Raw genomic sequence first — 27,971 nt, 5'->3', positions numbered from 1 at the left:
ACACAGGGTCAGCAGCTGCCAAGCTGCGCCCCCTTGACTTTACCTGACATGCCAGGATGTCCTGACATTACAGGATGATATTTTGAAAAAATACATCTTACACAACTGAAACCTTAAAAATAAGTAGATCTATATGACATTTCCTTTCAAAGAGGACAAAATAAGCCTGAAAATTCTGAAAAGTCAAACACTCCCAAAACTACCACCAAGCTTGATCATTGCTGCCACGACTGTAACAGCATCCAATAAGCTCTGGTCCTTCTCACAGTAAGAAGTTTAATAATCTCTCACTTACCATTGAGGAAATTACGCTGGTTCTCAAGTATCTGGCTGACCTGGTGGACCCAGATCTGACTGATTCCAGGGCTCGTTGAATGGAGGGTATACCTCTCCAAGCTGCCGCTAGATGACCTGGAGGTCAGTATGAACTTGCAGGGGTCATCTGGATTTTCCTCCAGACCCAACCAGCTCACCTGAGAGAAGAAGAATGAGAATTCATGTGGGTCTTAAGTTTGTCAGCAGTGGAAGAAGGTAGTCATTCTTGCTTACTTCATGTGTATAGTAAGGGTCTGTCAGCTACAATATTTTGTCCATGTAGCACGTTTGTCCAGACATGATCCAGTAAGAAGGTGCCTCAGTGTTGAGGAACCCAGTCACTGGAAAAGGCCAAGGGGAGACCCATGTTTTACCTAGCTCAGGCATATAGATTACTTTCGAGAAGAAGGGATGGTCCAAATGGCTGCCTGGGTTGTTTCTATTTAGGCTCTGGTGGGTGTGGCGACATGTAGCATCAATGCATACTCCGAGACCTGAGCCGAACCCCCCTTGAGTTTGAGTTGCGCTCACCTTAATGCTGTTCTTGAAGAGGTAGCCAGGAGTAGTGAAGCCCTTCTTTTTATCCAGGGGTTCACTGAAGATGACAATCTGCTCAAAGAGGAAGACTCTTCTCTCTTTCATTCTGGACAGAAGTCCCCCATCCTGGTCTGACACCATAAAAGTGTCTTGGAGGAGCAATCTGCCTTGGGCTACAATCTTACCCTATAAACAGGAGGAAGTAAAGGAGAGTAGAGGGGAACAAACCAGAAGATAGACAACAAGTTGAAGGACATAATAATTCTTACAAAGCACATAATAATAATAATAATAATAATAATAATAATAGCTGAAATTTCAAGGTTGTTTTTTTTTTTTTTTTTTTACTTTGTCAAAGGGGTTATACTTCAACTGATGACTGGATCATTAATTAATCCACCACTTTTTGCAAGTCTTGCTAAGAAGCTCTAACTTGAAATCGAAAGGATTATATTTTGGGATCAATTTGCAAAGGAAAGTGGAAGAAGAAAATTAAAAACTCAAAAAATTACAAGATTAGTCATGTTCATGAAACTGTTATTAAGCTCAATACAAAAAAATGGATATATTAAAAACATCCCATGATATTTAGGAGCACATGTGGTTTAGGGGCAGAATCAGTGGATTTTAAAATTTAGATGAATTAATATTATGAAATAAAATATTTTAATATTGGCTGACTTTTTACGCAATAAACACAGAGACAGATCATTGTGACTGGGTATTTTGAGCACACTCTAATGAATACCTTTACAGTTTAGTGTTGGATCAGGTTTATAACTTTGTAAAAAATGTGACAAAAAGATGACAAAAGTAACAGAGTTACAAAGAGGCTTGTCATATTAAAGCGACATGTGACAAATGAGTGCACAGTGACACCTGCAGGTAGTTAACTGACAAAATACACTTCATCAACTGTAAGTATTTATGCCATTTATTTACTTCCATACATTAGTCCAAACATGAACAGACAGACACGCACACACCTTATGGATAAAAAAGAAAAAAAAAAAATCTTACATCAAAGCCTTGAAGGCGACCAACATTCATCATGTCGTTACATCGTTTGGGGACGACACACATCACCTCCACGGCTTTCTAAGGTACAATACAAGAGTGAAACAATGTTTAAGAGAAAATGTGTATCTCTGAGAGTCCAGTAAAAAGAAAAACACAACTCATGCAGCCTTGAATTCATAAACACTGAAGTCCTCGAATATCTAAGGGTGCACGGTGGTTTATGTAGTCACACATTCAGATTAGATACAGATTACAGAGCAGTAATGTGAGCAGCAAATCTTACCTCCAGCTCTGCAGTGTCCACCCCGGCCTTCTTAGAAATTTTGAGAAGATCCTGTGAAACAGAAATGGAAAATTGACTGTGCCGATTGTTCAATAAGTACGGTGTGTTTTGTCTGAAGGATGCAGTCATGAACAGAAGAAGTGTGGTTTTTACCTTCAGTAGTAGCTGGTACTTCATAATGCGTTGGACAGGTTTGATCAGGAGATCAGTGATCTGCAGTCTGTGGCCCAATCTCTGCTTAAGATCCTGATCAAAGGTCAGAATAGTTTTGAAAGTCAGAAATTATGTTTGCCTGGATAAATTTTAATGTTTAATTTGCTTACATTATATTGGATATGTGCCCCAGAAAGTCCATATTTGAAACCTTGTCCATACCTTGGAAAACAATGCTGCAGTGGTTCCCGATCCTGCATCTCAGGATCCTAAGTACTGCACATTTTCATTTTCTCCCTGACCTACTCAGTCAAGTATGTTCAGCAAGTCAATGGCTGAACAATCGAACACAACTGATTTGGCTCATTATGTGCAGTTAGAGCAGGGAGAAATGGCAAATGTGCAATACTTGGGGTCTCGAGGTACAAGACTGGGAACTATTGCCTTAAAGGGTCCATGAAGGTGTCCATGATGAACTCAGATATGATATCATTGTGCTGTGATCTTGTTTTAACCATGGCAGATTTTCAAAATGTTCAAAGATTTGGGTTTTTTCAGGTTACCGGCCGATGGACTGCGAACCCTATGTGGTGGCATGACATCCGTCGTAGTCGTTGGCATCGTCCGTTTATTGTGATATCTCAAAAAACTGTCTGATAACTTTTTTCTAATTTGACAAGGGCATAATATGGGTCACTGGCATTGTTCCTGTCTAAAAATCATATTCGTAGATCCATTTGTTTGGAAATGACAGCCATTTTTATGCCAAAAATAGCCATTTTGAGCACTTAAAGGCAATTTTCTCAAAAACCGTTTGATAATTTTCTTCTAATTTAACAAGGGCACAATATTGGTCAGTGACATTGTTCCAGTCTCAAAATTATTTGTGTAGATTCGTTCATTTGGAAATGGTATTTTTTTATTTTTATGACAAAAATATCCATTTTGCCTTGGGCTTTAATTGAGCCAGTAACCCACAGAGCCCTTGGCACTCTACAACAATGCAAACATTGAAGTACCGGTGCTTTGGTAAACTCTTGCATTTCTATGGACCCGTAACACTGTTGTACATTCTCTGACTTCAAGAAGTGCCAAGGTTGTCCTAAAGATGGACTTGGTGGTGGTGGTGGGGTGATATTGTTGTATTTTCACAAGTCCAGTGACTTGTTTCATCAAACAACACACGCTATGTTACATTTGTGGGAAACCATGATATTCACACAATAGTGTGTCATGGTTTGAGGCTGTGACCTTCCAGGACGCATGCATAACTGTGAAAGTGAGAACGTGGCTTCAGCAGAGCACTAAAATGGTGCAATACATACATATCCAAGTAAAGTTTAAATTCAAACAAAAATATTTTGGCAACAGATTTTTTTTTTCCTTTCTTTTTTAAAAGAATGAGCATCTACAATGAATCATAAGATTTGGAAAACTAGACTACTGATACAGGAGGGAAATATAAACACAAATGGATATGTGTGCACATTTATTCTCTTATTTTATATAAGATAGTAAACACTATTCTTATCCAAGTAGACTCGATTCCCACTGTTTGAGATGGATGCAGTTGGATTTTAGCCCATAAATACATTTACTTTTCAAAGTCCTCGACAATGGCTGAAAACAAATAAATCAAACCAGGTGTTGAGTTGGTGTAGAAAATGTTTAAGATGCTTTATTAATCTTACTTCAAAATAGGTGTCGATGTACTCTGACACAATGTGCTCAGATTTGGGTTTGTTCTGGCAGTACACTATGTACATGTGCAGCCTCCGCTCCTAAAAATGGAACACAATCAGAAAAAAAGACAGATCATAATTCACTGTGCATGAAACACAAAATCATAAATACTGAGAAAACACCAGTGTATTTCTCACCTGTTTGACAAACAGTGGAGCCAGGCGATCCGGATCCTCAAAGCACTTCTCAAGCTCTCCCAGGAAAAAACTGTGAGCCAAAGAGACATGATTACTTAAGAAACCTGCCAAAAAAAAACAAACAAACAAAAAAAAAACCACAATTCCTGTTTTGCAGTGTGAACATACTCTTTGTGCCAGTCATAGATCTGGTGGATGTTTCCAAAGACGATCTTGTCTTTTCCCCTCATGTCGTCTGGAACACCTTCTTCTTTCATCCTGCTCATGTAACCCTGAAGAAAGTAAATTTGGCTCATCATACTGTAGACTGAAAAATGCTCATCTGCTTGTCCTCCTACTCCACCCAGGTCTTTGGCATAATTTCCATTAATCTTGGTGAGTGGATCAAGGCTGAACCCAGAATTGCCCTTAAAAGGTGACCCCAAAGAACCTGAACTGTGGAAAAGGTCAAGTTCATTGGGGTTAAAAGTCAGAATATTGATTTTCATGCCAACGTTCACCAAATTTGGCACTGAAGAATCTACCAGAAGAAGAAATCTACCAAAAGTGAATCATCAAGGTCAAGGTCATGTCAACCTGTCTTTTTGTTGGCCAACTCCTCCCAGGTCCTTTTGCTGATTTCTACCCAACTTGATATGTCAGTGAAGGTTGACCATAAAATTAATTCCCTGTAAACAATTCATGTTGATAAAGCTCAAGTTCCAGGAATCTGATCTGTAACCCAATTTTGACCAAATATGGCTAGACTTTGGTGGATCCCAAAATTTCTCTGACAAAGTCAACTACAGGTAGATTATTTGGGTGAAGGTCAAGGTCACCGGAGCCAAATTAGATTGGCATAGTCATTGCTGCCTTCATACCCACGGGTACTGTTATCGAGTTTATGAAACAGCAAACACAACTGAACAACATATCACCCATACTCAACAATAAGAAAAAAAATATATATATATATTACCTCCACTACTAAACCTAAGTCTCTGACATAGTCCCTCTCAGTCTCCACCAGCTCCAGCAACACATAACTGAGGGACAGAAGACAAACATGAAGTCAACAGACAAATGTTATGCACTCAGCTGGAGAAAGAAGATCTATTAAACTAAATTCACTTTATTCATTGAACTGTCTGTGTTACACATTTGTTCATCCCCTCATATCCACATCAGCATCCAGAGTGAGCCGCAGTAATGGTGTGGGTGTCGTGCGTTAATGCATAGGTGCTGCTGATTGACTGAATGGGGCATGTACAACACAGGAATGTTGATCCATTTCAATGAGTTATGGCTGAAAGAAATGCTGAACTGCAGGGGAAACAGTAATCAAGAACTGACCATTTTGATCTCACCAAAAATAATGTAGGTTCATGAAAACAACAAGCAGTTGTGGCCTTGGTTGGTTAACAGACCCTAGGCTTTGGAAATGAAAGACACTGACAAACAAGTTCCCTTGAAGCTGCATGTAATTTTAAAAGCATTTTACAGGGTATGTGTCATAAAAGAACATAGAAGAACATAGAAGACTTTACACACTTTACTTTATTACTGTTTACTTTATTGCTGGGCATTTTGGTTTGTTTGGGCACTCGAACTCAAACTGGGGTGGAGTTATAGACAGAAAACCCAATTTGGCAGTAATTTAATTTAACACTGGTGATTTTACTGTGTAACTGACAGATGTCAAATAGTCTCCTTCCACACAGCTCGATTGAGTCAGTCAGTGAGCAAGGCAGATGAGCATTCACTTATGAACCACTTTTTAAAAGTTGTGGCAGATTGCGGTGCCTCTCAACACATAGTTCCTAGATGTTACCAGCAAGTGTTAGCTGTGCTGTATCATTGCAGACACTGTGAGGAACTTGGAAATAGTACAATTTTAAACATCAAAATTGTATATTATTAGCGCATAATCTGCCCGATGAGCACTTTCTGATACTTTCTAAAGCCTACGTGACCACCATGCATTTTGAATTTCCAATGGCATGACTTTGTCTAAAGCCAGCCTCCCATTGTCCATTTTTGACATCATATTGTGTGTGCAAAAAATAATAAGATACCCAACTGGGGCATGAAAATGTGTGTAATCTGTTAATAGTACTCTTTCAGAACGATTCGGAAAAGTTTTGAACATGTTCAAAAAAATTTGTGACCTCAAGATGAATCGTGGCACCACAGAAGTCAACTATCTGATGTACTTGGTATCGATCAGTCATAATGTAGTTGAAAAGTAAGTGAAAGTGGACAATTTGGCATAATATGTGGTAGTCAGGTCAATCCTGATTACTGTATACTACATTTAGTAGTGCATAGTGCCTCTGTCTGCTCCTTCTCCACAACAAGTAGGCCAGGGAGAGCATATCAAACTGTTCAACAGCCATTTCAACAGACTTTAGCTGTGTGGACAGAGTGAGCAGAAGTAGCGTTTTACTCGTGCTGGCACATGGGGAGCAACAATCATGACCTGTGAATTGTACGTACTTCAGCAACAATCGGTTACATTCAGATGTCAGGGGATTTCTGCCTACTTTTTTAAGACAGTTTCCTCATTTTTGACATTGAGGAAGGAACTGGATCCAGAAATTGGCAATGGGAAACCGGTATGGCCGACTGAACGCTTACCCCTAAAATTCAGTCCCCCCGCTTTCACTGCGCATGTGTCATTTCGGAGTGTCAGCTGCAATTCACCGATTATCACCGCATTTCTGCTTAAATTGAACTCCAGTCATCATCTATCACAGCGACAGATATCTGAAGCTTTTGTACAACAATCATTTCCACATAAATTCAGCATTATTTCAACATAAAAGATGGGGGAGCGATCAACACATCTGAGACTGACTCTCTGAGTCTGACTCTCTACACCCAAAACGATCAAAGGGAATAATGTAAATATTAACCATCAGATGACAAAGTAAAACGTCTTAAATCATTCTAAAGTCAGTTTTAAGCATAAACGTGGGTGTTTTCAGCAGAAACAAGGTGATAATCGGTGAATCGCTGCTGACGTTCCAAAATGAATGCAGTGGAGGCAGGGGACTGATTTTTAGGGGAGACCATTCGGTCGGCAACATCGGCTTTACTCAATGGCTCTGGTTTGAGTTTGAAATTAGGATCTGCAGCCACGGCCCTTTAAAAGTAACATCAACAACAAAATGCCAAAGTTGAACAAGGCAAAGGGTCATGACTCACTGTCTCCTCTTGACGAATCCAGATTTACGCTCGTCCACATCATCGATGGGTGAGGAAGAGGAAAGGAGGGAGTTGTCGGATGGATTGAAGGAAGGGGAGCTGCTGTCGCCCTGTTCCACTGATAGAGAACTGGGACGATCTTCCAGAGACTGGCAGGAGAGCAGGAGGGGACAACAGGCAAAAGAACAAGAGAGACTCTCACTGATTTTCTGAAAGTTATCAAAACCACTCTGGTCACGGGTGTATGGATTACTGGTCCAAGTAAACTGCTAGATTGTGGGAACAGAGGACAGCTGGCACAGTGAGTCACAGTCCTGACAGATGACTAGTAGGCCATGATTCTCTGTGACCAACACCAGAAAGAAAAAAGTGTGTGCTTGTTCCTTCATCGACCAGAATGGTTGTGCACACAAATGCAGTCACAGCTCCATGTACTTGTGAGTTTGTGTAGCTTAGCGCTCTGTTCCGTTGTTGTGACTGTGTGAATTTGTTTCTAACTTCCTTCTCACCATTTTGCTTTTCACCAGCTCCTCGATGGCGCTGACCAGTTCGGCAGCGCTTGGCGTCTCTGAACTACTGGGACGAGCAGACAGACGAGATGCAGACTGAAGACAAGAAATAAAATAATATCAGAATGATGTCAGTGTGTAGCATGAACGTCATGATTAAAGGAAAACTGACATGATTAGAAATAAGCCAATTAATTCAGAAATAAATGCAAAAGTTTAGTCATGAAAAGAGACATAATTATCCAAATATTATTTGGGCTATTTCTGTATTTCTTTATTTCTTTCTACATTCATTCATGTATACTGTATTTCTGCATTCATATTTGTCTGTACGTCCGCATTTATTTATTTATTTCTGTATTTTACATTTATTTCTTGTGGTATTTCTACATTTATTTATGCATTTCCTCATTTGTTTATTTCTGTTCATGTATTTATTTTTCTGTCTTTCTACAATTATTTATTCATTATGTCTGCATTTGGACATTTATTAATTTCAGCATTTTTATTTATTTAGTTATGTAATTCTATAGGCTCCTGTCCTGTGCACCAACAGCATTTCCTGTATGTTCGTTTTGTGAATTGTTTTGTAATTTGTGTCTGTAGCATGGCCCAAGCAGAGGGTCACCCCTTTGAGTCTGGTCTGCTTGAGGTTTCTTCCTCAGAGGGAGTTCTTCCTTACCACTTGTGTGAAGCACCTTGAGGCAACTCTGTTGTGATTTGGCACTATATTTTTGCATTTATTAATTTGTGTATTTCTAAACATATTTTTTTTCCTGTATTCCTGTGTCTGTATGTTACTTAGGCTGGATGTATAAATAAATAAATAAATTCTTAAATAGCCAAAATAATAGTGGATGGATGGAAATACATTCAAGACATGAATCTAATTATGCCCCCTTTTAAGTGGATGCAGTTATATGTTAATTGATTGATTTACAATTATGTCTTTTCTTTTTTTCTTTTTTTTTGTCTTCCTGGGAGTTGTACTGTGTATGTCATCAGGCTCACCATGGATGAGTTTGGACCTTGACTGTCCACGTGTCCATGAAAGGACTTGATGGTGTGATCTTCCTAATATCAGGTTAAATTAGGAGCCAAGTTGGAGCCAATCACAGGTTGGTGTTGGGGAAACAGAGGTTGTGAGGTGGGTTTAGGTCAAGGGCAAGCTCTGGGATTAGACAGCTCTTTGACCGTAAGCACCACGATCGATCAATCAATCAAACAAATTTAAACAGTGTGACTAAATACTCCATTGGAGCCCTGCTGGATGCAGAGTGGCATGTGAAAAGATGCCCTGCCTACAGCTCACATTTGAAAAGAAATAAGAATGGAGTATTTAAATGTGTAACAGCACAATCATTCCACTCCAAAGGAAGTGACATTTATTTACTTTATGAATGCAAACGAATATAAGATTAGAAAAAAGTAGAAAAAATTGAGGGTTGAAAATGGAGCAGCTTTACATGGACAGATAAGGAAACTGGGAAAGAAGAGAAACAGAACAGAAATCAACATAATGCTGAAGGTAGGAACATGCAATCATCAAGAAAACAGGAGGAGAAAAAAGAAAAGATATTAGTACAAATGTATCATTTCAGCAGTGTGGCTGCAAACGGTCTTCACAGTGCCAGATGACACACAACAACAAAAAAGTAAGAATCTGGCTGGTTAGATGAGCACTACATAACAAAATATTACATAATAATACATAAGAAGCAATCAGAAACCTTAAAGCCACAGTATGTAGGATTTAGTGCCAACCAGTGGTGAGGCTACAGATTGCATTATGCAGTTGGTATTCATGATTTTGTTTCTGTGCACATTTTCACTTCTTGTGGATTGCCTTCTCTTGTGATAAGCAGTAAGTATAATCCGGCATTTGATGAAAATGAGAGTTTTCAAATTGTTAGCCTGTACAAGCAACCAGTAGAGAGTGTACTCGGGAGAAAACACTGATTCATCTTTTTTTCTTCAGTCTTATGTCCATGCTGCAAAATGTGAAAGGTGGAGTAAGTACTTTCTGAAATATAAGTCTTTTTTTATTACTAATTTGGGACTTATACTCCGGTGCGCCTCATATACAAAAAAACAAAAACAAAAACAAAAACAAAAAACTCACACATTCGTTGTTGATGATAATAGTATAATAATAGTTAGATAATAGAATGACTGTTTATATCGGACTTACCCAGGAGTCAAAGGACTAAACAAACTAATCTCGAAGAATAAAAGAATAAATACCAATAATAAAAAGTACACTACAACAACGCACAAAATCCCAAATTAAAGACCCAATAATACAGATAAAAAGTCCAGTGTAACTTATATATGGTGTTTTCCTCTTCAAGAGGCATTTTTTTTTTTTTTTTTTTTTAAGGTGCAACTTATACTCCAGAAAATACAGTATGTTCCTTTTTGGCTACTGTATCAAGATGGTGGTGCAACATGGCGGCCTCCACGAACGCTCCCATGTACATATGAAGGGGTCATTCTAAGCTCATGATAACACAATGATTCATTGTTCCAAGGAATTACACATGAATGAACAGGTGTTTATGGATGCTATAGTTCATTTCTGCTAATAAACGCCACAAAGTACAAAATATAGCAAAGATTCATCCCATCCTGTCTATGGCTGATGCTGAGACCCTGATTCATGCGTTTATCTCTTCTAGATTGGACTACTGCAATGTTCTATTTTCTGGTTTATCGCAGTCCAGCATTAGGGGTCAAAATGCTGCTGTCAGACTTCTGACACAAAGCAGAAAGTTCGACCACATTACACCCATTTTGGCATCTCTTCACTGGCTTCCTGTCCCAGTGAGATCAGATTTTAAGGTTCTGCTACTAGCCTATAAAATTGTTCACGGACTGGCACCTCCCCACCTAGCTGATCTAATTAAACCCTAAGTACTGACCCGGGCTTTGTGTTCTCAAGGTGCAGGACTACTATGTGTCCCCAGGGTGAATAAAAAGTCTGTGGGTCACAGAGTTTTCTCTTATTGTGCTAGCATACTGGCATAGTATGTTACTATGCTTTTAACTCTTTTTAATTCATTTTATTAGGAAATGGAGTGGGCCGCTGCCTCAACTTTATCTAAAGTCTGGGTCTTTTAGTGAAGCTAAGGTCTAGTGGTCGGTGATCACCTTAGTATTTCTTCTATTTTTCTTGTTGCTTAATGCTGACAAATTACACTGCATTTGTTGTCTTTCTGATGTTTGATTCTGCTTTTTTCCTTTTTTCTCTGTTTGAGGTGCAGCTCCATCCAGAGATGGGTGTGGTGTCTGTTCCGGAAACCGTCCTATAACCGGCAACATTTTCTGTATATTCGTTTTGTGAATTGTTCTGTAATTTATGTCTGTAGCATGGCCCAAGCAGAGGGTCACCCCTTTGAGTCTGGTCTGCTTGATGTTTCTTCCTCAGAGGGAGTTTTTCCTTACCCCTGCTGCTCTGGGGGTTGGTAAGGTTAGACCTTACTTGTGTAAAGCGCCTTGAGGCAACCTTGTTGTGATTTGGCGCTATATAAATGAAAAGAAGTTGAAATTGAATTGTACACACTGTAGCTTTAATGAATAAAATACAAGTGACAAAACAGAAATAAAACAGCTGTATTAACATGTAGCATTCTCTGAGGCCATGCGTGTGAGCGTACTCGTGCTCAACCCACCTTGTCGTCTTGAGAGTCGGGCTGCAGCAGGCTGTGCTGCTGGATGGCCATAGGGGGAGGTAGAGGGACGGCGTCGGCTCCCTCCTCTCCTTCTTCCTCCCCGCAGCTCTGCATGCCCGATGAAGAAGACTTGGACAGAGTCCCGCTGCTCAGACCCTCATTACGCATACGCTGAAGAAGAAAGCACTTTTCGTCACGCCTCTCATCACAGAGCTCAGAACAGAACTTTAACTTTTCTGACGTGGTGGCCACAGAAAAGCAATTAGTGCTCAAGTGGAATTTAAGTGTTGTTTGGAGTTGCTCATGTTTGGTGACAGCATTGGAAAGGCAGAAACTGTGCAATGATGCACTGGATATGAAGAGATAATGGAGGGTTTGTGTAAAAGAACACCCCAAAATGTTCAGTGAATAATTCAGTAAGTCACATGTGTCAAAGTCAATCACACTGACACCCTTATAAAATAAAATGCGGTGATCACTCCGGCACTCACAGGGAGAGGATGGTGGTTTTTTTAAGGGTCTCATTGTTGCTTAGGGTCATGACACCAGATCTGGGACAGATTAACATGGGGATTTGGCACAGCCATGTTTAGTGGCCCTTATGTGGCACAAACATTGAAATCATTCTCCAGCTGAAATGTTTCAGGGAAGATGTCAGATTTAAACCCTGTCTTTCAATGTGCTTACAGTGGATTAGGTGTTTTGATTTAATCTGAACTATTATTTTGTTATCTCACAGTTATTTTGGTTTACATTTTACATTTGAAAGTTATTTTTAAACTAAATGTTTTATTACATTTGCTCACTGTTGTTGCAGTAGATTATGAACTCTGCTGATATGCCATCAGATGGATCCTCCTATCTGTTCCGAAGTTGTCTGGTCTTGTAAATGGCCTTGTGTTTGACATATGTGCACTATATGGTGAGGGCAATGAAGCAGGTTAGCAATTTAACAAACATCGTTCCTGACCACTGGACCAAGTGGACATCATTCCATGTCTTAAAAGTCCTAAATTGGGTCAGAAACAGTGTTGCCACAGTTACTTAGAAAAGTTACTTTATTATTTACTTGTTACAGTTACTTTATACAGTTACTTCATTAGCAGCTGCAAACAACTTGTCAGCAGCTGCTGAATGTAACTAATAAAATAACTACTAATCTAATTTGGTTTATTTTTAAGATTGAGTACTCAGAAAAGTAATTATTAGTTACTTTGCTGATTACTCAATCTTAAGAGTAACCAAGACAGATTACTAGTTACCTTATTAGTTACATTACTTATTAGTTACAAGTTGTTGGCAGCTGCTAATAAAGTAACTGTATAAAGGAACTGATAAAGTAACTTTTCAAAGTAACTGTGGCAACACTGGTCAGAAATAACACTATTTTCTATTCCAAGTCGAAGTATGTGGTGCAATCACCAGCAGAGAAGCCTAAAACTCCTCCTTCCGAGTTGTTACAGGTGTCTTGGTGGCTTCCCTCACTTGTCTCCTTCATGCATGATTACTCATTTTTTTAGAACTGCCTCCTACAGACAGTGCAGTGTCATACTATTTATATGTGTTAATGATTGATGTAAATGAAGTCCAAGACATAGTCCATGACATGGAGCTGTTCATGTATGGACTTACTGTATACAGACTTAGTGGAAAGCGGCATCACCAAATTGGAAGAAGGCTAAGGTAAGTCGCTGCCTGTGTAATCTGTTGTTTAAAAAAGTTTCTTTACATTTACTGAGGTAAACATAGACATGTGTGCCTCAGTAGGGATCCTTGCCATACTACTAGTTAGTGCTACTATTCAGTGGCAACAACACGTGGCTGACTGTGAGGTTTTTAGCTTGCTCCGTAGGCTTACATTGTAGAGCTCTGTAGCTCAAGACAGTGTTGACATTTTAATTCAATACTGGACTTATTCTCGTTTCTGTCCTAAATAAGAGTTTGCTTTGAAAAACAGCTACTAATGGAGCCCAAATTGAAAAATTTCAGAGTGCTATTGTTGTACTTTAAGATGTTGCAGTTCATTTGTATGGATGGAATGTTGTAAGACTGCATGATAAATTTAACTGTTCTTACTTCCTCGAGGGTCTCATCCTGAGGTGTGGCAGCGCTGTCGTCAGAGTCCTTCTGAGAACCGGGTCCCGTGTCTACGTTCTTTCTTGTGCCTTCCCGGTTCTTCTTGTGCTTGTGGGCAAGTTTCTTAACGTGACCATCGGCCTTGCCGGAGCTGAGACGGCGTACAGGGCTGGTCAGCCACTTCCTTAGCGTGTTGCCGGGACGTTTGGGACCCGGCGAGCTGTGAGGACCCAGAGTATGGCTGGAGCCTGGCTGGAGTGCGTCATTACTAGATACAGATAAGGTGTCTAAAAGTGAAAAAAGGGGGCGGGGCAACAGAAAAAATGTTGGTATTTCTGTTAACAAAGATATTCAAGACATAATCTAATCTGTGTCCATTACTAAAAAATACATGTTTGACATGGAGGCATGTGATTCAGTGATCTCAAGTTCTAATCCTGTGCAGTCTTGACATTTGATCACATTTTTTCATAACTGAACCATTTGATGACTAACACAACTCTTCCCACACCCATGATGGCTCCAAATGGTTTGAGTTAAACAGTTATGACCCTAAGTTTGACCTTTCAAGTTCTTCCAGTGTCAAATTTTATGTGACCAATAGAAAGGTGGTGTGTGACTTCATATTAGTGTTTAATTGTACAGTAAGTGTAGGTTTATTGTTACCAGTTCCCCAGAATAGCCATTCTAAAAATATCCCCTAAATGCTTACCTTGAGATTGGCCTGAGACTCTGATTTGTAACAGATTTTTCTTAAAATCACAAGACTTTGTGTTCAGCTGACGTTCAGTCATTCTACAGTACCAACTCTGGTCCAAATCAGATCCAACCTCTTAGTTATTTTGTTCACATACAGACAGACAGAGACACGGGGCAGAAAACAATACACTGGTATGTGTTCTACCAATGCACGCGCCTGTAAACCTTTCTAAAAAGCTTTCCACACCCATCAGAGTTCACGAAACACGTGACAGCTGTTTGTAGTCTTCTGCATTAGTGTCAGCTCACCATTTTCACCAAGGTGCATAAATAGTCGACTTATTATTACACTTAAAGTAGACAGTAAAGAATAAAAAAAAAAAAGCTAGCTCTGCCCTTTTATCCACATCTCTCCCAAAATGTAACCGTTTCAATATCAGACCAAACCAGCAATATCTGAGTAAACCAAACAGACAATGCAAAAATTACTATCATATTTTCTGGAATTTAAGTCGTGGTTTTTACTAGTTTGGGAGGTCCTGCAACTTATACTGAAAAATCATGCATTTGTTATGCATATTAATAATAATTATAGTAACTATGTAGATAGGACTTTCACAGGAAACAAAGGACTAAACAAAATAAAGTCCAATAATAAAAGAATAACTGCCAATAATAAGAAGTACAGAATAACAATGAACAAAAATCCCAAATTAATGAGCTGATAATAGAGAAAATTTATATTCCAGTGTAATTTATAGTCCGGAAAATAATGCAGTAACTTCGCAGAGACAAAACCAAAACCATTTTGCATTCAAAATCAAAACAGGATGATGCTCATCTATCTACTTGCAATATTCATGGAATATATTTAATGTCTGACATCAGAATTCACATTACAATGAAGTATTGCATTTGATCAAAAGTGTATTTAAATTAAAGGTGAAGGTTATCACATTAATGCATTATTATCAATCAAGCCTCTGAGTTATCTACTCGTGTTAGGAAAGTGATTTGTTAAAGGAAATCTTGTTTTCAAAATAAATTTCAGAAAAAGAAATGAACAGGTGTCAATCACGCAACAGCAGTCAAAGTCATGTTTTTCTGAACCTTAAAAATGCTTTGTGTAGCCATTTATGTCTGTGGATTTTATGATCACTTGCAACATACATTACTCATAATAATTTAAAATTATTCTAATCACTTTTATTGTGCGGTACATCAGTGCAAAGCAGACAGTCCAGAAGTATTTTCTAACACTGGGCACAGGATCAATAAAAACTGATAAATATACCAAGCTAACCGTATTTCTTCACTCGTTTTATATGGGTAACAAACTGACAATTATGGGACACTGGTGTTATTTTGTAGTTATTCTGAGCTTAAAGTGGACTTTTATACAGTAGTGTTCAGAATAATAGTAGTGCTATGTTACTAAAAAGATTAATCAAGGTTTTGAGTATATTTCTTATTGTTACATGGGAAACAAGGTACCAGTAGATTCAGTAGATTCTCACAAATCCAACAAGACCAAGCATTCATGATATGCACACTCTTAAGGCTATGAAATTGGGCTATTAGTAAAAAAAAGTAGAAAAGGGGGTGTTCACAATAATAGTAGCATCTGCTGTTGACGCTACAAACTCAAACCTATTATGTTCAAACTGCTTTTTTTTTTTTTTTAGCAATCCTGTGAATCACTAAACTAGTATTTAGTTGTATAACCACAGTTTTTCATGATTTCTTCACATCTGTGAGGCATTAATTTGTTGGTTTGGAACCAAGATTTTGCTGGTTTACTAGTGTGCTTGGGGTCATTGTCTTGTTGAAACACCCATTTTCAAGGGCATGTCCTCTTCAGCAAAAGGCAACATGACCTCTTCAAGTATTCTGGCATATCCAAACTGATCCATGATACCTGGTATGCGATATATAGGCCCAACACCATAGTAGGAGAAACATGCCCATATCATGATGCTTGCACCACCATGCTTCACTGTCTTCACTGTGAACTGTGGCTTGAATTCAGAGTTTGGGGGTCGTCTCACAAACTGTCTGCAGCCCTTGGACCCAAAAAGAACAATTTTACTCTCATCAGTCCACAAAATATTCCTCCATTTCTCTTTAGGCCAGTTGATGTGTTCTTTGGTGAATTGTAACCTCTTCTGCACATGTCTTTTATTTAACAGAGGGACTTTGCGAGGGATTCTTGCAAATAAATTAGCTTCACACAGGCGTCTTCTAACTTTCACAGCACTTACAGGTAACTCCAGACTGGCTTTGATCATCCTGGAGCTGATCAATGGGTGAGCCTTTGCCATTCTGGTTATTCTTCTATCCATTTTCATGGTTGTTTTCCGTTTTCTTCCACGCGTCTCTGTTTTTTTTGTCTATTTTAAAGCATTGGAGATCATTGTAGATGAACAGCCTATAATTTTTTTGCACCTGCGTATACGTTTTCCCCTCTCCAATCAACTGTTTAATCAAACTACACTGTTCTTCTGAACAATGTCTTGAACGTCCCATTTTCCTCAGGCTTTCAAAGAGAAAAGCATGTTCAACAGGTGCTGGCTTCATCCTTAAATAGGGGACACCTGATTCACACCTGTTTGTTCCACAAAATTGACAAACCCACTGACTGAATGCCACACTACTATTATTGTGAACACCCCCTTTTCTACTTTTTTACTAATAGCCCAATTTCATAGCCTTAAGAGTGTGCATATCATGAATGCTTGGTCTTGTTGGATTTGTGAGAATCTACTGAATCTACTGGTACCTTGTTTCCCATGTAACAATAAGAAATATACTCAAAACAAGGATTAATCTTTTTAGTCACACAGCACTACTATTAGTCACATAGCACTACTACACAACCAATTTTTTTTGGGCTACATATCACATCACAGAACAAGGATTGCCCTGTTCCTGACCACGTATTTTGCCTTGCCCTCATCTGTACCTTTACTACGCGGCCTGCCTTTCTGTGTACCGGACCCTGGACTGTCTCCCGAGGTGTCAGCGCACATCCACTGGCTCGGCTCCACCTGAAGCCCGAGGCGTCAGCGCAGTTCCACCGGCGCGGCTTTACCGAGGCCCGAGGCGTCAGCGCACATCCACCGGCGTGGCTCCACCTGAAGCCCGAGGCATCAGCGCAGTTCCACCGGCGTAGCTTTACCGAGGCCCGAGGCGCCAGCGTGGAGTTATCTGACCATGGGTCCGAAGAAGGCACTGACGGCGGAGGAGGGAGACGATATCAAGAAGTCCCTGGACTTTTTGTCTGAGGAAATCTCTGTGGTTAAAATGCAGCAGAAATCCATTATGGAGCTGGTGGAAGAAGTGAAGGCTCTCCGGATCCAGAATGCCGAGAAAGACCGGCGTCTGGTGTACCTGGAGAACCGTGTTGTAGAGTTGGAACAGTACACAAGGATGAACGACGTTATTATTACAGGAATTCATATTAAACCTCGATCCTATGCACGGTGTCAGAAGACAGCGGAGGGGAGGCCAACGAGCAGGAGGCCAGCTCAGTGGAACAACAGGTGGCTGACTTCCTGCAATCTAAAGGTATACAAATGGACTGTAATAACATTGAAGCGTGCCACCCCCTGCCCAGGAGAGAGGATGGAGACAAGCGAGCAGTTATAATGAGGTTTGTCAACAGAAAACATAAAATGGTATTGTTAAAACAGGGACGGAAAATCAAAGGAACAAACGTATTCATCAATGAACATCTGACCAAAAGAAACGCAGACATCGCCAGGAAAGCTCGTTTCTTAAAAAAGCAGGGAAAAATTCAACAGACATGGACATCCAACTGCAAAACATTTATCAAATTGAATGGAACACCAGAACAAGCGAAGGTTATGGTAATCAGGAACATCGAGGATCTGGACAAATACGACCAATAAGGTATGAGGACACAAACACATCACAACACTATGACACAGACCAGAGGAACCTATTCATCTACTACCTATTCATCTACATCTGGAGACAAGAAGGATATAACTCAAAGGATTGCTGATCATGGAAAAGTAGAACTGAGAACATTTAAATACACAGACCACAATGTACTGGACTTGGAGCACGATATAGACCCGGACAATAATTTCTTCTCAAATATCAATGACAGTTGTTGCTATTATACAGATGAACAGTTTAATCGGATCATTAGAACGGATAACAAATTATCAATAATCCATTTCAACAGCAGAAGTCTATATGCAAACTTTAACAACATTAAAGAATATTTAAGTCAGTTTAAAAAAATATTAACATAATTGCTATATCAGAAACATGGATCAATGAAGATAAAGGAATGGATTTTGAACTGGATGGATATGAATTTAATTGTGTAAACAGAAAGAATAAGAGTGGAGGAGGAGTGGCTGTTATGTGGATAAGAACATGGATTATAAAATAGTAGACAATATGACAACTGTGATTGATAACTTATTAGAATGTATAACTATTGAAATATGTGAAGAAAAAAGCAAAAATGTATTAGTCAGCTGTATATAGAGCACCAGGATCTAGTATTGAAACATTCACTGACTGTATGGGAAAAATGTTCTCAAAAACTAATCAAAAACTGTGTTCTTTGTGGTGACTTAAATATTGATCTGCTCAATCCAAATAAGCATAAAATAACAGATGAATTTATCAGTATAATGTACAGTATGAGTTTATATCCAAAAATCACCAGGCCAAGCAGAATTACATCCCATAGTGCTACCTTAATTGATAATATATTCAGCAATGATATTGAGAATAACACTGTGAGTGGATTATTAATCAATGACATTAGTGATCATCTACCAGTTTTCATCGTTTATAATAGAAACCATCGGCGGAATCAGCCAGAGGAGAAAATAAAATACAGGCGAGTGCGGACAGAGGAAAACATGAACACACTAAAGAAGGATTTACAGGAGCAAAACTGGGAAAAGGTATACAGTGAAAGTGATGTTGATAGTGCATATGAAACTTTTTTACAAACATTTACATCATTATATGATAAAAATTGTCCAATTAAACAAGACTACAGAAAACAAAAAATCCAAGCTCGACCATGGATGACGAAAGGGTTACGAAATGCATGTAATAAGAAAAATACACTGTATAGAGAATTCATAAAACTAAAGACTAAAGAGGCAGAAAATAGATATAAGAAATACAAAAATAGATTAACTAATATTATACGGGTATGTAGGAAGGAATATTATAGTAACATATTATATAATAACAAAAACAATATTAAAGGAATATGGGATATATTAAATAGCATTATCAAAAATGGTAATAAAAAACAGAGTTACCCTCAGGTATTTCATTGATAATAATGTCAAGAAGGAAAATAAGGATGAGGTAGTCAACGGTTTTAATAATTTTTTTGTAAATATTGGACCAAGCTTGGCAGAAAGAATTCCCGATTCCCAACCTGAGGATTGGGATAATAATCTCATAGAAAGAAATCCCCTGTTCAATGTTCCTCACAGCAGTGGATGGAAAAGAAATTATAGACATTGTGAATAATTGTAAATATAAAACATCTACCGATTTAAAATGAAATTAGATATGGTGGTGGTAAAACAGGTCATTGAATGGATTGTAGAACCATTAACATACATCTGTAACTTATCATTTCAAACCGGTAAATTTCCCAATCAAATGAAAATAGCTAAGGTGTGCCGCGTATAAGACTGGGGATAGACACCACTTCACAAATTATAGACCGTTTCTTTGCTTCCACAATTTTCCAAATTATTAGAAAAGTTTTCAATAATAGATTAGACAATCATAAATAAACCTAAATTACTTACTGATAGTCAATATGGATTCAGAGCACATAGTTCAACATCACTTGCATTAATAGAATCAGTTGAGATTACAAACGCCATAGACCACAAATTACATTCAGTTGGATATTTATAGACCTGTAAAAAGGCTTTTGATACAATCAATCATGACATATTAATCAATAAACTTGAACAGTATGGGATTAGGGGGTTGGTGTTGCACTGGGTGAGAAGCTACTTAAGTAACAGAAAACAGTTTGTGAAGTTGGGGGAATATACATCATCATGCTTGGACAATGCTTGTGGCGTCCCACAGGGGTCAGTATTGGGTCCAAAACTGTTTCTAATTTATATAAATGATATTGTCAATGTTTCCAAAATATTAAAATTAGTATTATTTGCAGATGACACAAGCATTTTTTGTTCAGGGGGGATTTGCAGGAGTTACTGAGGAGGATCAGTATAGAAATGGGAAAATTGAAAATATGGTTTGACAGAAACAAATTATCATTAAACTTAAGTAAAACAAAATACATGTTATTTGGCTATTGTAATACAGACATACAGGTTCAGTTACAAGTCGAGGGGGTAGATATTGAAAGGGTACATGAAAATAAGTTTTTGGGGGTGATAATAGATGATAAGATAAACTGGAAGACTCATATATAACGTATACAAAGTAAACTGTCAAGAAGCATTTCAGTTCTAAACAAAGCGAAACATATTCTGGACCACAACTCACTCCGCATTCTTTACTGCTCACTGGTTTTACCATATTTACAGTACTGTGCAGAGGTATGGGGTAATACTTATAAAGGTACAACACAATCACTATCAGTAATGCAGAAAAGAGCTATAAGAATTATTCATAATACTGGCTATAGAGATCATACAAATCCACTATTTTTACAATCCAAATTCTTAAAATTCACAGACTTGGTTCATTTTCAAACAGTACAAATTGTGTATAAAGCAATAAACAATTTACTTCCAGCAAATATTAAAAATATGTTTTTTAACAGATCAGGGGATTACAGTCTGAGGGGGAAATTTAATTTAAAGCATCAGTGGGCACGAACAACATTAAAAGGTTTCTGTATTTCTGTCTGTGGGGTGAGGATGTGGAACAGATTGGGAGTGGGGCTCAAGCAATGTCCAAGAATGAACCAGTTCAAACAGCGGTACAAAAATATGTTTTTTTCTAGGTATAGGGAGGAGGAAGGGTAATGAGGGTTAGGGTGTTTTTGTTTTTTGCTTCGGCTTGTAAATATATAGTATTTTGTATGTAAGTAGGTATGTGTAGGTGTATATTTATGTTTGTGTATATATATGTGTATATATACATGTATATATGTATATGTGTGTATATGTGTATATATGTGTATGTATATGTGTATGTATGTTGATGTGTGTATGTATATATATGTGTATATATATATATTGATATCGGTTTAGGTGTGTAGGAATCTATGTGTATATGTGGCAAAGGGTATTACTGGTTGTGGGGAAGAAGGGGTAGGGATAAATAAGCTGATGCTTCACCCTACCCCTTTTCGGACATGTTGGGTACACAGTAGGAACTTTTTTGTTGTTGTCTTTACTGATCTATCTTGTAATTGTTGTTGTATCAAATGTTCGAAATAAACAGTTTCATTCATTCATTCATTCATTCATTCATTCATTCATTCATTATTCTGAACATTACTGTAAGTCTGAGTGTGGCAGCATTGTTGAGTCTGATGGATTAACTTTTGAAACTAAGGTTTTTTTTTAAGGATTTCTTGACTGCTATCAATGTTTTGAGTATTTTTTCCAGTTATGGAAGACTGTAGGAGATAATTGATAATTATTTGACCAGAACACCCAACACAAAAACAACCAGAGCAAAGCGGTCATAGAGCACAAGCCTCTGCCAACACTAGTTTCCAATTCCAATTCCTGTTAGAAGTGACCTTTCATAAGTTAAAATATAATACAAAATATAGATCAAAAGGGCTAAATTAGAAATATGGATCAGATGTGGGTCAAACAGTCTATTCATTGAGAGTGCCAGTTTGCACCTCTTTGTCGCAAATTAGTGAATTTTTTGATTGAGATATAATGCAAAATGTACACCAAATGGGATTTTCAATATTAAATTAAAATGAGTGCCAGTCTGTATCTCACTTTCAAATATAAGAGTCATTAGGGCACGTTTGATATAATGTAAAATATACATCAAACGGGTTTTTCGATGTTATACTTTCTTCACACATAACACGACTGAAGCAGACTGGCACACAAAGCAGGAATTGCATGGCACTTGTGAAAAATCGGAGCCGCCTCAAACGCCTCGTACAGCTGTTGCCACAACATTCACGTACACAAGCAGCAGAAAGAGAGCAAGTGCCCTGCGCGTGCCCAATCGACCACTCTCTCGGCAGGTGTCGGCAAAATTCCAGGTATCACACACAAACATCCAACACTGCTTGCTGGACACTTAGAAAAGGTGGGGCTATTCACGCTCCTGGCGAGTAGAGAGCAGACGACCACATTCGAGCTGTCTGTGAAAATGATCTAAGTGCTACAAGAGTGTGGTGCAGCCCAGCAACACATGGTTGTGACTGTGCCAAACTCCCCTCCACACACACAAATGGCTTATGGAGTGTCGTCGTTCCCCCAACACACACCATGAAACCAACATTGTCAGCTGTGGCTGAGGGTCCCGGAGTCTGATTGCTGTCCAGCGCAGTGCGCTGCTGGAAGAGCTGATTGCTGTGTACTATAACTCAGCTGATGAACACGCAATGAACATGTGTGGGCGGGCGCTCATATCCTCATGCCCTCATGACATGCTGATAATTTCATACAGATGCAATCACATGAGGATTGGCCAGCGTCTGAGCGCGCGGCACAGTGTGAAGCCAGTCAGGTAGGCTGATCATAAATTATAGTTTGCATGACAGACTGAGAGAGTGGAGATCAAATAAAACAAATAAGGGTAAAGGCATGAACTCATTCATGTGTGATTGCACTGCTCATACGTTTTGCTGTGGACATGTCAGCTGACCGCCGACATGCAGCTGGACCTGACCATGCATGCAAGGTAGTAAAGCAAACACACAGACATCAGAAAGACAGATGCAGGACAAAAAAATTATAATCCATACATAAAATACAAATCACAGAATGAAGGAACAGAGTGTGAGCTTTTTTTCAGTGAGCTAGCGAGGTCCGCAGACAAAGGTGGGCATATCCCAGCGACTGGCAGCTGTCCAGATATCTGTGCTTGCAAGTCGCAGCTGGAGAACACATGTAGTGGTTTGCAGAATATGACATCACATAACTTTACCATGAGGCGCGGACGTCAGCTTGCTGTCTTCACATGGAAATAAATTTAAAAATATATTGCTTGGTGAATATCATGCAGAAAATCACCTCATGGGATGCCCCCGTGAGGCGCATGTATCTGCAAGATTTCCCCACATTGTAATAATTAAAACAAATAGGCCTATTATATTTGCAGCGGATCACTGCGCGCTGGACACGCCATGCCGGCTGATGTGTTCACAATGTGAGAGCCTGGCTCTTCATGACACAGAAACTGGCTCTTCATGCGACGAGCGCATAAGGTGATTCATGTAAAACATAAAGTGAGAATGTAATCCACGTCATTTCATTACTTCCTGGTGTACATCTAGGCGGAGGCTAAATCCACTCTTAATAACAGGAATTGTGGTGTTTTTTATTTTTTTGCTCCGCTGCTGTGTGTGCGACTTTCCACGTGCTCACACTGTGTTCGTGCGCGTGAATACGAGCGTGCACAAAACCATTGCCGCGGTATCGTGCACACCTGTCCAACCGTGCATCCCTCCTGACAGCAGGTGAAATGTTTCACGGTTCCCCATTTCGTTTTTGTTTGCGGATTTCCTTCCGGTTTCTGCTTCTTTCACCCCAGTGTCGTGTTATGTGTGAAGAGGCCCTCAAATTTAAATGGGCACAAGATCTGTAATCTGAATCGGATCCAGATCAAACTTTGTCAGTCGATAAAGGGTACCATGCTACATAACGCTAAAAAAAAAATGAAAGAAATTTCATATTTTTTGACAGTGACTACGTTTACATGCCTTAATATTCAGGTTAAGGTCAATATTCCGGTTTCTGAATCATTAGGAATAACCCGTTTACATGCTTAAGCAGACAGAGTTACTCCTGTATATATGGTCATTGGTATCATTTGGAATATCCCCATCTAAACAGCGACGCATGGACAACATCCAGACGCACGGAGAACATCATGACGCAAATATGCGTAATTTCTGTTTCTTCTTCCTCTTTCTACCGTCAAAAAAACCCATTATATTCATGTCTTTCACGATACTAATGAAGTATTCGGTTTCCTCCTCACTCCAAAAGTGTGGTGCTGTGCTTCCACGTCTGGATTTCACCATACTTGTTTACCTCTGCTTCTGTGGTTTCCAGTGGGTTGTGCACGCCGCATACAAGTAGTTGCCGTACTCAAAAGACCAAGATTCCTTGCGGATAGGACATGCGCAGAACACAAAATAATGTTCTTTTCTATGGGGATATTCTGATGCGTGTTTACATGACCTGATATTTGGGTTAGAAAAGGAGTAACCCAGGCACTGCTGGACTGATAATATTGCACACCGGGCATTTTTTTTTGTAGCAGCTACGACTCAATGTCACCTCTTAAAGCGCGGTGATAACAGTACACGTGCACTGAGCTTTACAGACATTTTTATGCTTTTTTCCTCCTTTATTTAGAGCTGAGCTGAGCCGCTCCATATCTGCTCGCTAAAAACAGCTGATCCTCTGCGACGTGTCAACAACTAACACTATTTTCCACTCAAATGCACCTAAACTCTCTTTCTGAGGACCACATGATGTGAAAACGCAATAAAACTTTCTGACCTGTAAATCTGGTCATGTTTTCTGCATAAATAAATGTTATCCATTCTTTGTGCTCAAACGCCAAAGCAGGGGCAAAACCAGACGGAATGGGGGCGTGGGGCAAGGATGTCCCCCCTCACAACACCCCTAGATTAAAGGACCAGTTTTGAAGCCTTTTTTTTACTACATCTACTAATACTACTTAAAATAATAATAATTTCGACAAGTAAAATGCTTAGAGAAAATTTAAATGTTAGAAAAATGTTAGAAAGAATTTAATAGTTACATTTATTAATAATGTAGGTTAGAAATTACAAGTTTTACTGTTACAGTGCTGTCAACAGTTAAATATGAGGTCAAGAAAGAGGTCTTTATTTTACTTTTTATAAAACAAGTATATATTTTCATTGAAGTCAAGAAAGGGTGACTATAAAGTGAGGCAGGGACCACTACGGCCATGACGGTAAGTGAAGGTTAACTTCAGCTATTAATTGATGAACAGCAACCTAACTTGTTCATAAATCAGACATCTGTGTGTGAGAGAGACATTCTGATCTTCTGGTCTGAAGTAAAGTGCTGTCTAACTGGGTCACTCAGATATGAATTAAGGTTGGATATTATTTTCGTTCGTGCTAACTCTGCCAGTCACATAACCTAGCCTAACCTAGCCGTAACCTGTGCAAATGGTGTGCATGGCTAGCTACCATGCTGTCGCCGCCAGGTTGTTTCTTTATTCTTTATTCTATTTGTGTGACGGTCGTGCGTCGGTCATACGAAGTATGCTGTTTTGCACAGTCTGCGGTGCGGTGGCGTGGTATAATGGCGTCCCTGTCTAAAATGTATTTTCCCAAGTCCTGGCATAATTTCACATACCTAACATTTTACTTTAAATGGAGAGTCATTCTCCAAGTTGATTAGCAACACATATTGGTAATAAAAGAAATCCTTGATGTTACTTGTAGCTTGTAGTGAGATAGACAACTGTCTCCATCTTGTGGCCTTTTTGTGTATTGCAGTTCAAAAGTTCAACCTTTGTATCCAGTCATTGGTCCAGTCATCCAGTCATTTCTTGCTTTATATGATGAATTGTATCACACAAGTAATGATATATTATTTATAGTATAGCCTTTAGTATTTCTATAACAAATGTTTTTATATGATTTCTATTTCTAAATTTAAGTAACAAGGCTGAATGAAATGACGGCTTACTATGTCTAAAAAGTAATGTGACCTACTGTCAATAGAATCGTACTTTTGATAAGCCTATGATAACTGTATTTCGGGAGAACTTTTCATAATGCTTCTTATAGTGTTAAAAAGTATGTGTCTCCTGCTGCACATTGATCAGTTAAGGCAGTGATTCTCAACCGGGGTGCCGCGGCACCCTAGGGTGCCGTGATCGATCGTCAGGGGTGCCGTGGGTATTTTTCATATTCGCGATTATTTTTCATATTCGCGATTACAGTGAATTATTTATTTTATCCACAAAGCATAAAACGACTCAGAATCTGACGTCATTGTTCTGCAGCCTCGCTCTCGTCTTAAGGCGGGACAATAACAAGGAGGCTGACGGCCGATTAAAACAGTGTGGTCTCCTTCAAAAGCCGCGGAGTTAACAGGCTGCAGACTGCGAGGGAGGGGGTGGGTGAGGGAGGGGAGGGGTTGGGTGAGGGAGGGGGTGGGTGAGGGAGGGGAGGGGTTGGGTGAGGGAGGGGGTGGGTGAGGGAGGGGAGGGGTTGGGTGAGGGAGATTCCTGAATGCAGGCGCGACACGTTCAGTGCGCAGCGAGCGCGGAGCAGAGAGAGGATTTTAAATGGAGTGAACATGTTAACAAAACGGAAACGTGATGCTGCCTTTACTTCTCTCTGAACTTTCTCTAAAGGTGTGATTCTGCCGTTACCGTCCTGTTCACACCATGTGCGCGTCGTATGCTGAATTTATGAGATCATGAGATGAAATAAACGGTCAAATATCTTTAAAAACATATTTAAAAAATGAGAATATATGAATGAACTGAGATACACAAAAAAAAAAAAATGTTCAGACGCACAGATCACAAAAAGCAGGTGAGAACTCTGAACTTTAACAGCTGTTATTTTCCAAAGGTATTTATTTGTTCAATCTTGAGCTTAATGTAGTGTTTAAGCACAAAACGTGACTGATGAGGAGAAACAATTTCAGAAATGCAACAGAAACAACCACAAATCAGAAAAAGTTGGGACTGTATGTAAAATGAAGATAAAAATAAAAATGTTGCACCATTCCCAGTTTCACAGAAGCCAAACGTTCTTCCAGAGTTGTGTAATTATACTACAATAGTAGAATATAAAGAAGGGGAAAAAAGAAAAAAAATAGACAATATATTCGTCAATCGCAATTATTTGTCTGACAATTAATCGTCTCCAGAAATGTCTAATCGTGACAGCCCTACTTGAGATCAGAGCGCACGCAAAATGCTTGAGGATTTTCGAAATGCAATGTTTTCTGTATCGATTTTCTATTGCGATAATTGGGTTTTGCGCAAAACCAGAGGTAATAGCATTATAATATTATTTTAGTTGGTGGTGTGCCGCAGGATTTTGTAAATATAAAAAGGGTGCCGCGACTCAAAAAAGGTTGAGAAACACTGGGTTAAGGGACCAAAAAAAAAAACCAACACACTGTCACAGCAGGCTTAATTTTTTTCCCCTTCCATACCTGGTGGTGGCCTGGTCTTGGTTAAAAATGCCCAGCCTGAAAAATTTCCCCAGTCCAGCCCTGAACCCAGGGGTCATATTTGGGTTTTTAAAAACGGGTGTTTACATGGGGGTTACAACGGGGTTATTGCTATTATCATATACCTATAAATGATTGCCAATATGATTGGATAAAACACTAAAGAATAAATAGCAATACACCCTTTTTGTAGACGGGTAATACTTTTCATACCACCCGAGTAATCAGCCAAT

The 27,971-nt window shown here is 39.1% G+C and overlaps 1 protein-coding gene across 1 annotated transcript in view; it reads right to left on the bottom strand.

Annotated features, from left to right (window-relative positions):
* triob (trio Rho guanine nucleotide exchange factor b) overlaps positions 1–27,971 on the bottom strand; it is a 347,395-nt gene that overhangs the window by 19,913 nt on the left and 299,511 nt on the right. Inside the window, 13 exon segments of the mRNA XM_034175263.1 lie at positions 296–473; positions 847–1,038; positions 1,873–1,950; positions 2,156–2,206; positions 2,309–2,401; positions 4,000–4,089; positions 4,189–4,258; positions 4,357–4,460; positions 5,147–5,213; positions 7,375–7,523; positions 7,884–7,979; positions 11,555–11,725; positions 13,631–13,917. Coding sequence (XP_034031154.1) covers positions 296–473; positions 847–1,038; positions 1,873–1,950; positions 2,156–2,206; positions 2,309–2,401; positions 4,000–4,089; positions 4,189–4,258; positions 4,357–4,460; positions 5,147–5,213; positions 7,375–7,523; positions 7,884–7,979; positions 11,555–11,725; positions 13,631–13,917 — 1,626 coding nt within the window.

This window comes from Thalassophryne amazonica, chromosome 7 (genome assembly GCF_902500255.1).
Source record: "Thalassophryne amazonica chromosome 7, fThaAma1.1, whole genome shotgun sequence".
NCBI lineage: Eukaryota > Metazoa > Chordata > Actinopteri > Batrachoidiformes > Batrachoididae > Thalassophryne > Thalassophryne amazonica.
This window is presented reverse-complemented; position numbering and strand designations above follow the sequence as displayed.